Source organism: Triturus cristatus, chromosome 10 (assembly GCF_964204655.1).
Source record: "Triturus cristatus chromosome 10, aTriCri1.1, whole genome shotgun sequence".
NCBI lineage: Eukaryota > Metazoa > Chordata > Amphibia > Caudata > Salamandridae > Triturus > Triturus cristatus.
This window is the reverse complement of record NC_140593.1, coordinates 1,056,871,136-1,056,889,567: the sequence shown is the minus strand read 5'-3', so window position 1 is coordinate 1,056,889,567 and position 18,432 is coordinate 1,056,871,136. Positions and strand designations below refer to the sequence as shown.

At 43.8% G+C, this 18,432-nt stretch overlaps 1 protein-coding gene across 1 annotated transcript in view; it reads right to left on the bottom strand.

Annotated features, from left to right (window-relative positions):
• The window catches only part of LOC146796556 (cytochrome P450 3A21-like), a 248,516-nt gene that overhangs the window by 203,202 nt on the left and 26,882 nt on the right, over positions 1-18,432 (bottom strand). The window contains exon 2 of the mRNA XM_085629192.1: positions 8,190-8,283. Within this exon, the coding sequence (XP_085485318.1) occupies positions 8,190-8,283 (94 nt within the window). The remainder of the gene's footprint in view (positions 1-8,189; positions 8,284-18,432) is intronic.

Below are 18,432 nucleotides of genomic sequence, written 5' to 3'. Positions count from 1 at the left end.
CTGATACAGTCATGTCCGAATATTTTCCTAATAGAGGTTATACTTAAAATGAAGAAAATATCAAAGTTTAGATTTTCAAACAAAATCTATGCTCCTTCCACAGTATTATACTAGGGCCTCTACAGGCACCTACAGATTTCTCCCTGACCCCATAGAGATATTTAAAGGTACCAACTTTCTTTAAAATGTGACTACAGTATTTACATTTTACCTTTCATTATTCTGAGTTATGGCTGACTGAGGCTGGAGTAAAGTAACGTTAAAGACTTTTCTTCAAGGGACATATGCACCTGCTCCCTACAGAAAATATTTAAAACCCCAGTTCACCATTTACTCAATACAAACAATACAGTCTGCATCTTTTTTTAAATCTCTCCAAGGTCGTACCACCCAGGAGTGCACTTGTTTCATGATATGTATCAGCTGGATGTTCAGAACTTTGCAGTCCTGCAACAAGGACAGTAATTTACCTCACTTGTAACATCCCAATTTATCTTGGTTACTTCCCAACTCACTCATTTTCTTAGAATCATTTGTTGATTAAATGCATTGCTGTTTTGTATTACTGACTGTGGTTTTATAATCTTGCATTTTATTACATGTGTTTTAATGTGATTTATTAACATACGGTTCTATGTATTATAAAAATTTGCTTATTGAATATGCAATGAATGAAGAAATAATCTAAGTAAAACTGGCGACCTTCAGCTGTTGATTGCTGCATTTAGGTGTTAAACTGGTGCTAATGCGTGACACTCTTCAGAGGTAGTATTAATGTCTCCATTTCATGGACTGGGAAAGGGAGTTTGTCAAAATCTTAAAATATTTCAATGTGGAAACAATGATTCCTTTGTTTTCCCAACAAAATATTGCTTCATTATTCGTGAAACCTCAGGCTATACCAGAGACACCGTTGTTTGAGCAGCAGTTACTTCAAGACAGTGGCAGCCGGCATGGCTCGCGGGAGGCTGGGCAGGCACGGGGTTGCGCAATGCAAAAAAATATATAAACTCTTACCTTGCTGCCGGGTCCCGTCTCTGCTCCTGCTCTCCTCGTGGGACTTGAGGAACAGGAAGCCAGGAAGAGCATCCAGGCTCCCCTGACCAATCACAACGCTGCAATGCTGGTTCGACTCTCAACCAGGGAATGGGAGCCTGGGCATGTTCTCCACATAGGCTGTAATGCAGCCTGCATGAAGAGCAGGGAAAGTGCGCATGACTGGTTTGGACAGCCCGAGAGGGCCGACCAAACAGTCACTTCACACTTAGGAGTGGGCAACCACTCTTTCCCTGCCCTGCTTGGAGAAGAGAAGCAGACCTGCCCTCCTCCCCGCCTGCAAGGAAAACATAAAATGATAATAACTCAAAGTTATTATGATTTTTTATTTCCTTTACTTTGCACTGCTCAAAAGCAGCCGCCACTGCTTCAAGTGGGCATCCAGTGTACATAAAAACACTTTTATATTTCTCTTTTTAAGGTCTTATCTCTTAAATCTCACAGTCTCTTACTGCCAAGGCCTTACTGGGGAACAAACACAAGCTCTGACAATGAAGTAGAAACCATCCCTGCTTCCTTGCTCTGCTCGGTCTCTCTCTCTCTCACCATCCATCTTTTCTCCCCCCTCTCTGATCTCTCGCTCTCTCCAGCCCTCTCTTCCTTTCTCCTCCCTTTCTGCCTCTCTCTTGAAACCCCGCCTGGGAATTGTGGAAAGTGACAGAGGCACCAGGAGTGGCCATGGACTTTCGAAAAAGGGCGTGTAAAGGCTCCAGACTACCAGGGAAATGCCCGATGAAATAAAAGGCCAGAACTGCATGCATGCTAAGGTTCTACAGGGCTCCTTCTTATAGGAAAGATGTGCTTGAAAGGCCCAAGTGTGCATTGAGAATAAAACAAAAACCAAAGACCATTTCTAAAATATACCTTTTATAGGTAGAATAAAAGAGCTACACCTTTTTTAAATTGGAAATGAGATCCTGTGCACACGTATGGGTAATTGGCTGGTCCTGTATGTATTAAGTAGATGCCAGAAAGAGTCGGACAAAATCTTTGTAATGGATAAACACTGGTCGACATCAAGTGTGTTGCGAACTCGGGTGCGGGATCAGCTCGGGATTCCTGGAATCACGAGCTGATCCCGCACCCGAGTTCGCTCCTCTACCGATCCTGCTACTTTAGCGTTAACTATATGACCTTAGTTCCCGCCGTCTCCTCAGCGGGTCCTTTTCCTCGAGCGATTTCATATCGAGGTCCTTGTAAAACATACTTTTACTCCCGTACAGCCCTGATGAGTCACAACAGCCACTCGTTGTGACGAAACACGTGTCGGCTGATCTATTTTCTTTTGTACATCACACTGAAACTTTCAATTAAAGAATTGTTGCACGCAACACACTTGATGTCGACCAGTGTTTATCCATTACAAAGATTTTGTCCGACTCTTTCTGGCATCTACTTAATACATACAGGACCAGCCAATTACCCATACGTGTGCACAGGATCTCATTTCCAGTTGTTGTTGTAGGTCTCGCCCTACGCATTGCAGGGGTATTTCGTTGGGTTTGTCACCCCTGACCTAGTGGCACCGTACATTTTGTTTCACTCTACCAATCACGTACACGCTCGAGCGCCAAGCTTCCTCCAAATCATCAAACCCTCATCACTGTCACCTTTTTTAAATTTCTCCTTCTGGTTCCAACAGTAAAGCAGTGTGCATTACCATAAGCATGTACATGGAAGATTGTTTTCTGCTAATTGCTAAAAGTCTACTTGGGAACACTTATGTAACACACACTATTTTGCTCATGGAATGACGAGGGACTCTTTAATAAAATAGTGTTCATGAGCTTCCAGGCAAAACAAAATCATTACTTGTTGGTAAGTAACTTCTTCAATAGGGTCTGGTAAATATATATATTTTCCTTTCATAAGTAACCTATGGATTTTTTAAGGTATTTGGGGTCCTTTTTTATCAAGTTAATTTGAAATTTAAAATTGTGAGATAATAAGACTACAAAATGGGCCATATAATGCCACATAATTTGCCCTTTCTTGATACATTTAGTCCATTCTGCTACACAATTTAGACTCCTCTGCCACAATAATTCCAGTGGCACTACCTTTAGCTAGCTCCACTGCATTGTCTACAAACGAAGGGTCAGTAAGGAGGGAATGGTTTCCACTCCAGTAATAGGGCTAACACATCTGATCCCCACATGAGACTAAATGTGTCAGTGTTCTGTCCTCTATCACTCATTATCTACTTTACAAAACATTGGCTATGATAGATGCCTCTCATGAACAATAACCAAGAGAGGCCCCAGAGAGCTCAGGTGTAAGACTACTGGGTGAGAGGCAGGAAAGGTGAAATCCTGCAGATACAAGGAATGTAAAGCAGAACAGAAGCCTGGATTAAAAACCATTTCTGTTGCTTAATGTGAGATTTCAATTGTCACTCTCCCATACGAATATAACGTGTTGTGCCCACCTCCTTAAACCACAAATACCTACCTCCTGTTCACAGAGATTATATATGACATTTGCACAGCTCCAATCATATCTGGGATCACTCTCACAACAAGCATTGGCAACGCCAATAAGTCTCGCCTATGCGAGAGCTGTTGGCTTTGGCAATGTGTTTTGCCATGTTGTACACCAGTGTGACTGCTGTTCAGCATGGCTAAATGTTAGTGTTGTGTTGTGCTGTGATGGGAGATGGGATAGATTGGAGTGGGGTAGAGTGGAATGGGGTATATTTGAGTGGAGTGGAGTGGGGCAGACTGGGATAGCGTGGAGTAGGGTAGGTTGGTTTAGAATAACACAGAGTGGAGTAGATTGTGGTGGCATGGAGTCGCGTAGATATGTTTACAGTAGAGTGGAGTAGATTGGGGTTGCGTAGCGTAGGGAAAATTGGTTTAGAGTGAAGTGGGGCAAAGTGGGGTATATTGTAGTGGGGTATATTGGGGTGGACTGAGGTAGACTGAAGTGGGGTAGACTGGGGTAGAGTGTGGGAAAGAATGGGGTAGAGTGGAGTGGGGTAGATTGGAGTTGAGTGGGGTGTGCTATATTGGGGTGGGTTTGATTGGAGTGGGGTGGGGTAGAGTGGAGTGGAGTAGATTTGGGTGAATTGGTGTAGATTTGATTGGATTGGGGTCGAAAGGGGTAGAAAGGCATGGATTGGGGGAAAAAGTGTAGATTTGAGTGCTGCAGTAGATAGGAGTTCAGTAGATCGGGGTCGATTGTGGTAGAGTGGAATGAGGTATATTGCGGTAGATTGGAATCGGGATGATTGGGTGGATCAGAGTGGGTAGATACGAATGAAGTGAGGTAGGTTGATATTGAGTGGGGTAGATTGGGGTAGAGTGGAGTGGGGTACATTGAGGTAGAGTGGAGTGGAGTAGAATCGGGTAGATTTGAGTGGGGTAGTAATAAACGGGGTAGCTTGAAGTGGAGTGGAGTAGGGTAGGTTGGAGTTGAGTGGGGAGTGGGGTGGAGAGGAATTGGGGACAGTGGAGTGCAGTAGATTGAAGTGAAGTAGATTGTAGTGGACTAGATTGGGCTAGACTAGAGTGGGGTAGATTGGGGTGGAGTGAGTTATATTGGAGTGGAGTGCAGAAGATTTGAGTGGGATAAATTGGAGTGAAGTGGTGTGGGGTAGATTGGGGTAGAGTGGAGCATGGTAGGTTGGGGTGGAGTGGGTTAGATTGGGGTAGATTGGGTAGATTGGAATATGGTAGAGTGGAGTGGGGTGACTGGGGTACTGTGGAGTAGGGTAGATTGGAGTGGAGTAGAGTGGGGTAGATTGGAGGGGAGTAGAGTGGGGGTAAATTAGGGTGGAGTGGGGTACATTAGAGTGGAGTAGATTGGATGGATTAGAGTATGGTAGCTTGGAATGATAGATTGGAGTGGGGTAGATTGGAGTGAAGTGGAGTATATTAGACTGGAGTGGGGTAGATTGGGCTGGGGTATATAGGAGTGGAGTGGGGTAGAATGGAGTGGGGTAGATAGGAGTGGAGTGGGGTGGAATGGAGTGGAGGGGTGTAGAGTAAAGGGGAATATAATGGAGTAGCAAGCGTTGTTGTAGAATATTTTACAGTGGAGTGTTGTGGAGTGGCATAACGTGACATAGAGTGGAGCAGAGTGAAGTGGTGTAAAGTGTTGTAGAGAGGAGTAGTGTAAAGTGGAGTGGCGTATTGTGAAGTACGCATGGTGTGATAGTGCACTGCCATTACAGACAACACATTTGCAATTGAACAGACAGAGTTTAACTGCGCACAAATGATAATGTTTGGAAATGTCATCACCAAGTGTATTGATTTGTTTTGATCATATTAAAATATTTTTTTCCACCACAATTTAGGATTACAAAAACGCTGTATGCCATCCTATTCTGTTCACACTCTTAAATACCTTATCTGATGTCCATATCACGAAGATCACATCTGGGTCCATCTCAAAAGATCCCATTTAGAATCATCCCGCACTGAAAACATTTGAGGTCCTGCTCCCACAATCACATTTAGCTCCCATTACCCATGGAAAACAAATCTGGGGCTATATTATGAATACAGCGCACTTTTCAAAAGTGCGTCAGGTGCAAACCGGGGCAGGTCACCATTTTACAAAGAATGCGCTGCCCTCAGGGCAGGCAGTTACCCGCCTGCACTTTCAAGAGGGAAGAAAAATCCCCTTGCAGGCAAATGCAGTGAGTGACTACACCCACCTGCAGGGGATGTCTGGGGGAGGGAGATCGATGGGACCCCCTTTTTCCCCAACAGAGGGCTGTCTTTAGGAGGTGCACTAAAAGTGTGCCACCTTTTTGTGGTACACTTTCAGTACGCCTCCTGTAAGGCATGTTTGCCCCTGCACCGGTGTTCATAATACGGCATGGGTGCAGCCTGCAGAGGCAAAGTAATTCCCTAATTTGCATGGAGCCACACCCCCATGCAAATTAGAGAAAGCCCTCTAATGATTGCGCTGGGGTAACACGTGCGCCAGCGCTATCAGTATTACGCAAGTATCTGTCGCCCCCTCTGTAATACCATTGTGCCCTGGGGAAGCACAAAGTGGGCGTACACGCCTGTTGCACCCCCGCATGGCACAATTTATAATACGGCCCCTGGAGTGCATTTCACACAGATCATATCTGATGTCCCTATTACTCAGCAGTGCTCCTTGAAACAAAGATCACTTCGACACCCTACATCAAACAAATAATACCTAGTTCCCACTTCACAAATATCAAATTTGGAACACAATCCACCCACATATCTTCAGACCATGTCTAACTGGTTACATCTACTCCACTCCAATAAGATTTCTAGTGACCATAGTAAACAGATGATGACCAGTGTCTTTTCCATGCAGATCACAGCTGGTGTCCCCTTCTGCACATCAGGCACAGGCATACAGCGTTGTTAAGTATCACTCCTATTATGCGCCTCTGCAACTTAAATGAATGTAAGCCAGCATTCAAGGTTTTCCCCAGTGGGAAAAGGGAATGCTTTAGAGAGAGTGGGTGAGAGGGATAGGGAGACAGCTCGACTCACTCACACAGCAGTTCAAACAAGCAGAGTTCTTTTGGCTAGTGTAAGAGTATCTCACCAGTGTCATTAAGTGCTCATTTCTCACTGTTAACAGATATAGTTATCACAGATAAGCATGTGCTGTAGTACTCAAACAAATGTAACCACCTCTCTCCATTTTGGTATCTGTGCTCACCAGCTTCTATTCGGCAGGGCTCCCTGAACCTAGGGCTGACTAAGTCATGGCTTGCCTACAAGTGCTCACCTCAAATCCCATCCACTTCTGGTGGGGGGCATTATTGTTTGTCCATTCCACTTCTTGCTCTGCACATTGCCACTCAGGATATCATCCCCCCTGGTGTAGCAAGAGTTAGGCCGACCAGTACCGTGGCTGCCACATGTGCGCTGTCCAATTGTGACCCACCCCCCTCAATCACCAGCACAGCCAATCCTGTCTCCATGAAGGGAACCCAAAAGCTGTGATTGCAGGCCCCATCTGAATACAGCAGCGGGATTCAAAGATCCACTGCAAGATTCAAGAATCCTGGGATTGAAGGATCTACTGTGGATTCAAGGATCTACTGTGGAATTTGAGGAACTGGCAGTCTAAAAAAACATAAACCATGGTGTGACCAAGTGCTTGACTTTTCTCCCTGTAGATGACAGGACGCTTTTCCTTGGGCTCTGCTCTGGTTGGATTCTGCTATTCACCTGTGTTACTGGCTCTCTAGGAGCCAATCTTTAAGTCAGACATCGAGTACATCTTCTCGAATGTTTTTTGCTGTCATAGGATCTTACTCTTCTACAGTATCACCAAAAGAACTTCCTTGAATCGTTGGGATTCTTTGACCTTTTCTACTGCAGTCTAGAGAAGCCTCAGGTTATTGAATAGCTAGGAGAGATAGATTTATTTGTTTGGATTGTGAATCTACTGTTGAATTCATGAACTACTCCTTGCACCTATGTATTGAAAATCCTCAGTGAACTTTTGTAAATATTTGATAGCCCAGGTTGTGGAGCTTTCCCAATGGATGAGTGTCACGGTGACTCCCTTAACCTTTGCAAGAAAAAGTTACTGGCCGTTGATACGTTCAGTGGAAGGAGACCGGTGGATTCTATATTGTTCCTAGAACAACTTTCGGACATACAAGTTCATTGTAACTTGAGTCTGATAGACTGAACAAAGGAAGTGATGGAATCTGCCAAATATGCTGGATGGATGAATGATGGAGAACAGGAGCTGAAATGCAGCGAGTACTCAGAGAACAAGAAGAGTTACCTGAGTGACCCAGGGAGGACCGCCAAGGAAGAAAACAAAAAAGGTGCTGTACGAAGGACAATGAACAAACTAGCGCAAAAGAGGACATAATGTGCAGTTCCAGGTGTTGCCAGGCACTGATAATAATTTATTTGCCTTAATTCTTGTCTACCTAGTAGTCTTGGAAGACACACCCCTTGACCTAGATGCTAAACCACACAAGTTCCTTTGCTGCAGCACCCCGGCCACCAGAGTTGGGACCAACGCTGTCCTGCATTACTATGTTCACAAAACTAAGTTCATCTAGTGAGCACATGTTCCTTGAATTCCTGACAATTGCAGTGTTGAGGGAGGAGTGATCAATGAAGCAAGGCATTGGCACAGAGAAATCTTAAAGTTTCTGCACTTACCTTCCTGTACCCAAGTAATGTTCCCAAGAATGGAAGGGGCCTCGGTCCAGGGATCCCCACTTTCCTAAATATTCCATGTGTCCAGGTTCCATAGCTGTGGAGGAAAAGAAACATTTTTTCAGAATCAAAAAGTGACAGCAATAAACATTTCAACTCAAAAAATGCCTACCCTTAAAGAAAGTCAAGGTGAAAAATCATCTTAACATTATGTAAGCAAATGTCTATAGCACTATACTGTTTTTACAACTTAAAGTCTTGAAGTATTACGCATCACAAATCTGTTCATACGATATCACAACATGAAAGATTGTGCCTGCTAGGATAGGGGTTGAGTGAAGTTGGTTAGTATTTTCCTTGCTTAGTACATGAATTTCTCAAGAGAACTGCTGCTTTTACATGTCTGAGTGAACAACGGGGCTTTGCAGTGCTTTTAGTCACAAGTTTCACATTTGCACCGTCTGTTTGTGAGTATAAATTATTTCCCATCCCTTTCACTTCAGACAGTCTAGTTAGTCACGAGAAAAACATGCTCAGCAGTGTGCACTCGTGTACAAAAGGCTCGCTGGGTACCTGTGTCAATATATACCCATCCCGTTTCTGTACAGCATGGTGATTGTTGCTAGCACAGAGCACAAAGCACACATCCAGTTTCACAGTTCCCTGCATAGATCTTAAGTCATATACTTGGAGTAGGCGTAACGGAAACAGAAAATTACGCTAGCTAGGGGTAACCCAACATTCAGTCAGGGTCTAATGGAGATTATGATATGTAATAAACATTATGTGCAGGCTTTTTTATTACCTGAAAAAAGTGGGTGCTTTGTTTAACCTCTGACTGTGGAAACAAATGTGGTAATATATCATTCACATTTAATGTTACATTTGCAGTGTTGTCATGATTTGTGGCTGAAGTAACACAACTACCAATTAGTAGTATTACCACAAAGGATTCAGGAAACTCCACATTAGCAGAGTCTATAAAATATTTTTCTCATTGAGCCAAGTTGGTGAAACACAAGTCTCTACAGTTGTAAATTGTGCAAATTCACAAAAATTTTGCATTTCCAAAAGCTCGTAGGTGCTTGCAAGCATGTAACTTGACCCAAGTCTGCACATTTGCCTGATTTTTATGTGGGTGTAATATGTCCTAAATGTATATCATCTCAACAAGATCTGGCAAAGCCAATAGGCACGGTTTTAATGTGCTAATGCATGCAAACTGAATGTTTACAGGTGTGTACATATTACCAAATGAAGGATAGGCCTATTGGTCTACCCAGCGCATGTTCAGCTTGATTGTCCTGAGATACTGTGTTCATGTCTTAAAGTCCAAGTTCTCCCCTCACATCAACATCATGACAAGTAGCAGAGAGAGCAGGTACACCGCTCTCTCTTCTTCATAACTGGCCATTTTCTGAGCATACGGCCAGCACACTAAGGGTCAGATGTACAATGCTTTTTAGCATGCGCAACCTGGTTATAGACCCGTTTGCGCACGCTAAAAAGCATGGGCCCATGTACAAACAGTATTTTGCGAGTCGCAAATAAATTGTGACTTGCGAAATACTGTTTTGCAACTCGCTATAAGGAAGGGGCGTAATGCCCCTTCCTAATAGCGATAATGCATTTGCAAATGGGATGGGGTCCCCAGGGGACCCCTTTCCCTTTCCAAATGCACGCTGCCCTTAAAAAATGAAACAAAAACATTTCATTTTTCTTTTTAAATGCATCCCGTTTTCCAATTTTAATAGAGTGGAAACTCTGCCCGAAGGTATTGGAGTCCTTTACATGAGCACCAGTTACATTACACAATGTCAAATTTTTTAGCCGCAGTGAGATTCAGTGACTTGCCCAGAATCACAGGATGTTTTGCGGACACCGAGACTCGAACCTGGTTCCCTAGTTGTAAAGTAGGAAACTCTTGTCAGAACACCACATCCTCTCCCGACTTCAAACATTACAGACAAGTACAAGTGTGTGATTGTACTTCATGGGTAATCTAATCTGTGTTCGTAAGTGGAAATCCAAGACTGAGAAGCACCTAAAGTTGGCTTTCACCATATTCATGGTGGTGAGGGGCATTCTCATTACCTCTTTGCTCTTCTCTGTTCCTCTCATTATGAAATTAGGCATTCATGGCTGTCGCAGAGAGTATATTGTATAAAATACTACACAGAGCAGGCGTCGTGCCAGCCCATGCCCATGATTGGATGTCTTGATTGTTAATCTCTGTTCCTTGTTCTTTATTGGATGCCTTTCCTCCCTGTCCAGTCTTTGTGAAGAGCTTGTTTACTCTAGCTTTTGACTGGCTAGGGTTTATCTTATCTCTCCACTGCTGACGTTTACTTAGTTCACTTTTGGTTGTTTTTTTTGCATAATACAAAGGGCTTCACCACCTGCTTAACTGGGAGTGTTTTGGACTAAAGTGATTCTGTCCCTGGGTCCAGGGGGCCTGGCCACAAAGGTCATGAATGAGCTTACCAGATGACTCCATGGCATCACTGAGGTGGTGTGCCGGTCCTGGGATTTAGTTTAACAAACTATACCTTAATGGGAGTTGTCATATTTCCCTCCAGTTTATCCACTTGAACTAACACATCTGAAAACTGATTTGCAAAAGAAAATCCCACGACTGTAGCATTTAGAGCTTAATGATATGAGGTCTTCTGGCAACCTACGTCATGAAGGAACTTCACTTACCAGACTGTAGGACAAGATTCTTCATTGATTGTCTGCAAGGGCAGTACAATGAGATGCACAAAAGTTTTTTAAGGAGGGATAATGTTTACGAGATATTTGCTTGTGTGTCTCAGAAGGCTGTGGCAGGTGTTCGTAAAGGCAAGTTTGTGATGCAACTGCCATAATCCAGGAGGCCTGCCCCTCATTTAAACAACTACAAGAGGATAAAAGGCTGAGCCTTTCACTAGGATTCGAACCAGAAATAGTCAGTTTACACAAAGATCACTATATCTGATGCATTACCCTACTCAGCTACCATATGAAACTAAAAAAGGCACTACATGCAAGGAGTAATATCTGTTGAGAATTCAAAGTGATCTACCAAGAAACTTCGGAAGAACATGTACAAAAGTGAATAATGTATGATGCAAGCGACGGTGTGCAGTGGTGGTCCAAGGAGGGAGGGGTGTGGAGAGGAAGGAACTCGAAATTCCTGCTTCTTAATGCCCCAAAGAAATGGCTAGAAATAAACTGTTAAAAAATTGTAAAAATCAAGAGGGAATGAGTCACGTTTTGAGGGGTACCAGGATCTATGAATAGTGCACAAAGGACCTCATACACTATAACTAGTTAGTAGCGGTATATCTTGGTTCTCCGCTTAAGGTAGTTAGGTGAGTGGTTTCATCATTGGGTCCTTTTCAGCCTGAGTTTCCTGTTCTCCAGGTGGTCAACTTTTCTCCTCCTAAAGGGAGACCATCTTGCTACCTGGTCATCGTGATTGGTACATAAAAAATTGTGGAAAAAAGGGTGAAGTTAAAATTACTGCCTTTCGTGTGAAAAGTGTTTTTTATTGATCAGGGAGGGGTAAGAGTAAAAACAACAGTGGGTGCTATACTGGAGGTATTAGTTGGTCTACTGCACCTAGTTTAGTTCAAAGGTCGGTGGTCGACATGTTTCAGCCCTTTATTGTATCTATGGATCGGTGGGCTTTCTTCAGGACTGAGTGGAAGCGGTAGAAAATTAGACCGTTTCTTTGTAGGTAAGTTAAGTCACTCACTTATCTTCATCACAAAGTCCATTGACTTAGATAGCAGCAATGTTATAGGTTCAGGATGATACCTATACCTTTGACTAAATTTACTATTTGATAGCAAGCAAAACACAATATGAAATGTGTCAATTCCCTTTAATATGTGCTGCTAAAATTACCTAGTAAAATCATGATACTTATTTTGTTCGCCTCTGAAGAACAGAAGATATCTGCGTGAGTGCAATTCATACTTGTGACTTGCATGTTACATATACATGCCTGCTGCAGGCACTCAACCCACTGATCTATCCGACTGGCTGGAAGTATCATGGCCAAGAATTATCAAAATGCAGAGATCATTGCATGTGTAGATTCAAATTCAGGAATAATTTATTAAATCTATTACCTCTTCCTACTACATGGTGTTTTGTGGGTTACTGTTGTGCCATTGTAGTGTTATCACTGGTTCACATGGCCGGATCCTGGCAAGGCTAACTCGGCCTTTGGATGTTCTGAGGTTGATGAAATGAACCCTGTTAATTTGTGTAACAGTAACATATTCCTGCAGTACTTAGATATGTCAGCCTTAAAGTGTTATGTAATAGTATTGTATTATTTGTTTGCCACTGTTGTTTTTAAGGTTTGTACAGAGCTTAGAGGTCGAGCACGTGCAAAGTGCCTTTTTGGCGCCCTTGGTAGGTTTCAGTTTCAAAATTTGAGTAATGTGAATTTACTTGAGTGCTGGCATCAACATTTACCAAACCCACATCTCAAAGGCGGGGTGCTGTCTGTTGAAAATACCTTTGTTTATTTTATCTTGCATAAGCCTTTTACTGATCATTTGCTTTAAACCTGTAATTCTGCAACATAACAAACCCTGTGCTTCCTGTTATGACGTGTTCCTGTTTTTTGTAAATATCTCAGGGGTGGGGAGATGGGTGAGAATGAGTGAGTGAAGGGCAGATAAAACAAAGTGGTCACATGACCTTGCAAGGCAATGGAGACCAGGGAAGGGATTGCTGATGTACTGTGCGCTGGGTTCTAAAATACAAAACGCTTACTATACAGATGTACTCCAGCGCCTAGCAGTGGAGTTGGTGGCATGTGGCACTTTCCAATGGCCTTCCAGTGATTTGAAACAAGCCCTTCCCGCAGACTGTTTTATTAGTAACCAGTGAGCCTGTCATGACGCGTTCCTGTTTTTTGTAACTATCTCAGGGGTGAGGATGAGTGAGTGAAGGGCAGCTGAGATGAAGTGGTCATGTGACCGGGCAAGGCACTGGAGACCATGGAGGGGATTGCTGACTTTCTCGCTCTCACCCTGCGAATGCTCTCCTGGTAATTGAAAAATATGCTGTAGCTTGAAAAACAAGATAAGAACATGATTTACAGGCCTCTTCGATTATGGTCAGAGAAGCACAGGGCAAGCAGTCACAGGGCGCAGGAGGGAGCAAGCAACAGCAGGAGGAGGGTGGCTGGGGGACAGGACTAGAAAGTACATAAGAACATGATTTACAGGCCTTTTTACAGAAACGTTGTGGTGCTCAGAGCAAGTAAAAACACAACCACTCCTGAGATGGGCTCTTAAACAAAGAAAAAAGAAGTTCCTAAAATGGTCATATAATGGGACATTAGATCGATGGTAGAAATTGGCCCATGCTCTCGGGGAGGGCTAAACTCAGGAAGAGGCATATTGCATGCTTGCCATGGATTAATGGGGAGAAAGATCAGGAGAGCAATGATTAAGCCAGCAAATGGGAAGCCTACGGGTGGGCTGAAGCCCCCACAGTATATAAAACACGTCCCTTTCGAGACAGCGCATCTGCTGTCTATAGTCGAGACCTACAAAGGAGCACATTTTGACATAATAAACATGATGTTTGCATACTACTGACTCTCTCACGTCGGTCGGACGGTCACGGTTAGAGTCCAAATCGAACCTAGAACAAAAACCGGCCCCCTGCCTCAAAACTGGCCCCCACCCCATCCAGCCTACGGGGGATTGCCTGGTGCCCGGCATTATCAGTCCGGCCCTGGTGGGGGCCGGTTTGGAGACAGGGGGATGGTTCTTGTGCTGGGGCCGATTTGGACTCTGACCGTGACCATCCGACCGACGTGAGAGAGTCAGTAGTAGTCTGACTGTGTTGACAGACAGTCAGACTAGTACTCAGCCGCGTCTCTACTGGCTCCACTCAAACCAGCAACATTCAAGTACAACTATGCTGCTGGTGCTGCACGCACCATCCGTTACCCAATTTTATTTTATTAAAAGAAATCCACCTGGCTGCACCTACATGCTGCGCGCAGCGCTCAGATGTCTTCTGCCACCATCGCGTCTGCGCGTCGCGATCTTACAGTTCAGCCTTAGCAGAGGTGGGTCTGGTGATGATGATCATGCGCCCAATGCACATGATCATCATCACAAAACGTTTGCGTGACTTGCAGAGACGTGGTCGAGGAGGCAGGCAAGCATCTCATGATCTCAGAGGCCAGAGAGATGACGCTGAGGAGAGGCACTCCATAATTTAATTACATCGATCTAGACCCCCTGTCTGCCGCCCGCAGGTGAGTCCAGTCATTTGCATGCAAATATGCAATCCCTGATTATGGCACTAAGGGGCCGTCCGGGGCCAGAATTAAAAGGAAAAGGTTAGGCCCCAAAATAAACAACATTACACAACTGCAAGGAAGTGTCCTCTTTGTCCGATCCATGTGGTTGTGAAACTAAACGAGATAAACGAGGTAATAAAATAAAAAATAGACATTTTTAAGTCCAAATTTCTGTTATTTGCAAAAAAGAAAGCCCGTGTGATGACGCTTTTACTTTGAACATTTTGACTCGAGTTTTCTGGAGTCTACCTTTGCAAAAACAACATTCTTGCTTACAATCATGTACTCCCCCACATTATGGAGGTTCACTTTTCAGCGTATATAAGCTTGCGCTAATACATTCCGGCATGAAACGCACTGGTAGCTTACATTAAAAAGTGCACAGCGAGGACATGCTGAAGGTGGTACACTTGACAGGTCTAATTAGCATATATTAGCACTCAGACATCTGACTATTAAATTAGAAGAATAAATATTTAACTGTATTTTACCTATTTTCACCCAAGCAAAGCAGGCATTTGTAATAGCATTTCTGGTGCATTCTGTAGCCAATCGCAAAAGATTACTGCGGAATGCCGTGAGTAGCACAGACGTTTCACATTCAGGTGCCGATTCCGATCCGGGTCGGAAAGCACTCCGACCGAGCCGAGTACGATGTGCACGTATGCTGTCGGATTCGGTTCGGTCGGACTCCCATAGAAGTCAATGGGAGCCAGTTGTATGACACGTATATGCGCTCCCATTGACTAAATGGGTACGTCTCGAACAAGTGCGCCCCCTACAGTGGGTACCCATCAGTGCCATCCGTGCCATACATGCCTGTGTGGGGGAGTCCCATGGGTCTCCCCCTGTGTGCGAGTCGTATGGCTGCGGGTGTCGGGGGGTCCGATGCGGACCCCCGAAATCTGACTCCGGGAGCTTGTGTGAGCCGGACGCTTTGACTCGGTCGAGCTGTCCGATTCGAGCATCATACTAGTTTGGTCGAGAATCGTCTCCATTGCGCGCGTCGGTTTTGCGTGAGACCGAGTCGGACGGATCGGGTCGGAGCCGGGAACGAGTCGGTCGGAAAATTCGTGCATCTTCGCATCGTACTTCGTCGTCCGGACCCGTGTACGGATCGGTCGGGAAAGTAGCATCGGAATCGGATTCACTACGGCCGAACCCGATTCGTGCCCTTCCGACTGAGATCGGATTCGGCCCCTCAATGTGCACAGCGCAGAAGATAAAGCTGTAAGTTGCATTTCTTTTCTTTTTGGTAGAGCAGAAATAACAATGTGTTTCAAAAGATGCAGTTCCATCCAACAGCAAACACACGCTCCATGAAAATAATAATGCAACAAGTAATTACAAAACTGCCAATTTAGATTGACAACTTTTTGGCTGCAGCAAAGCTTGCTTGAATAAATGCAAATTAAAAGCAGGCTTCCATCGTCCAATGCTGTCTGCAATAACAAATTCTGAGGTTGAGATATGGCGGAGTATTATTAGCAATATTTTGAAATAAGTAAAAATAAAAAGCCAGATCAGTTCAATACTGCATAGCTAGATAATTCAATTCTATATAGAGAGAGAGCTCATTCAGACATTCATTTAGGGCCAGAGTTCAATAACTTTTATCTGTTTTTGACTGGGGCTGATACTACGGTATCTGATATCCGTTTGAGCTTCACTTTTATCACTATTGCACTGTTATCATCACAGTAATCTGTGCCCATCTTTGTTCCAAATATGGCTCCCAGGCTGCAGCTGCTTTTCACCTCGGTTTCCCAGGAGATCACGGTGCCACAGGACGCCTTGATATGCTTCGTGCACTGAGAGTTGGTGTTGCTTGGCTATGGATGTTTGGGGACAGTGTGAGTGACCCATTCTCCACAGGCACTGTTAGTGCTTCCACTTTTGTGAGTTTGCAACCCAATATGTATTATGTGACCCTTGGGTTGGTAGAAAATATAACTGATATACTCTTTTGAGGTTAATATCCTCTCAGATACCTTGGGAGTGAGTTCAGCGTACATTTACACCATGAGCATAACTGCCTTTCATATTGTTTATATGTCTTCTATGGTGTAGTACCTCACAGCTTGTTCACCCCTTGTGTCCTATAGAAGCGTCTCCTGCCTTTATTGGCAGCTCAGGCTCCCCATTCACCAGTGGCACGTGAGGTATCAGTAGGTGTTGTAGCACCCAGGATAATGTGCTGCATGTCTAAATGCATACAAGGTCCCAAAGGCGAGACCTACTGGCTATGCCAATGCTTGTCTAATACGCTGTTGAAAAGCAAAATGTTTTTAAAACTGTTTTGAAAGAGCAATAATAAAATATCCCAATAGTTCTAGGTTTAGCAGACCACCGAGAAGCAAAATCCCTTCAAAGCGAACACGGATATGCCCATAAAGAAATTTTGTTGCAGAAAAAAAGTGGACGGCAATCAGAATAATGTGGTTGCTGCAGGCAATGCAGTGCCTATCTCTGGCAATGTCCCCACAGAATAAAAGGGGAATAAAAATCACAAGCGGCAAGAACAAGAGTGTATGTCAGAATATACTGTCCATCACTGGTCCTCTGCCACTAAACACACCATCCAAAATTCTTTTAGGCTGCTAGGGTTATTATTCCAGCATGGCAGAGTACTTCTCATACTCTCAGTTTGTCAAGGTGATCACTGATCCTCAATGCGGCAAGTGCTGCTAATTGGGAAGTGAGAAAGTTCACAGAGTCAGTGGCAGATGAAGCTACTAGAGCTCCTGTTCAGGGTGGTGCAACTGGCAAGGTTTACTTATTAGTATATCTCAGGGCTCACTTGCTCACCATATTGCATATACATCCAAGTGACAGTGCCCACTTTACCATAGAATGACAAGGACATACTATCATATAATATTTTAAAACTGTAAATCACCACTGTCATGACATAAAACAAAATGTGCAGATATAGAAATCATACCAAAAACCAGATTCCTCTGGTGTGTGAAGCATTGTTGAACCGGAATTGATCATTCTCAGCCATTGGGCAATCCTTCCTGACTCCCTCTTGCCCAGGTATTTTTATTTTAAAATAGATACATTTATTTCAGTTATTAAAAAACATGAAATATTACACAGATAAAAACGCTAAAAGATCGTAATTTTACTGTAATTAAAATCAGATTTAAAAAGTTTCCTTTAGCATCACTGAAGTTCCAATTGTGACCTGGTTAAAAAAAGTCACTGTGGAGCCATCCTTACGTTACATTCGTTTGACTGTTTGCGGTCAATAATCGTTCGGCTTTAAGATAACATTTTATGAAAGCAGCCATTATTTGTGGAAATTCCCCTTTCATACAAAATAGTAGCGCATGCTGACATGATCTAATGCTAAACATATTGCCCAGGTATGTCCAGCACCACAGGCCAAAATACACATCACCTAGGTATGTACAACTATAGAGCCCTACCAGAAACCCTGGTATGTAAAGTCTCATTTCAATGCGAGAACACTTACTCACATGCTGCCTTACACTCTCTAAATCCCATCTCCTCTTCACCCTCTTCTGTCTTCGCCCTCCTCAAATGGGTATCTGAGGATACATGGACTTGGAGCTGCAAGTGACGTCCACCCGCGACTGACCCAAGGGCCAGCTCCTTAGTATGTTACTACAGTATAGACTGAAACCTGTCGAAAGTAGATTGAAACCTGCACATTAAGTGAACACACTAACTCGACATACGTCTGTCTCACTCATCTGTCCTACGCCTCCTAGGTTTGCCCCATAATTCGCTGATCCCAACCAGCAGATTGAAAAAGAAGTTTTTGCGCAATTTTGGTGACCACAAAGTATGGTCTTTTGGAATATCAAAGCATTTAAGACCTCTGAGAACTTAAAAGGTCCAGCACAGGCTCGGTCAAATATTAGATCACCCTATGAAATCTTTTGTCTTGCCTAT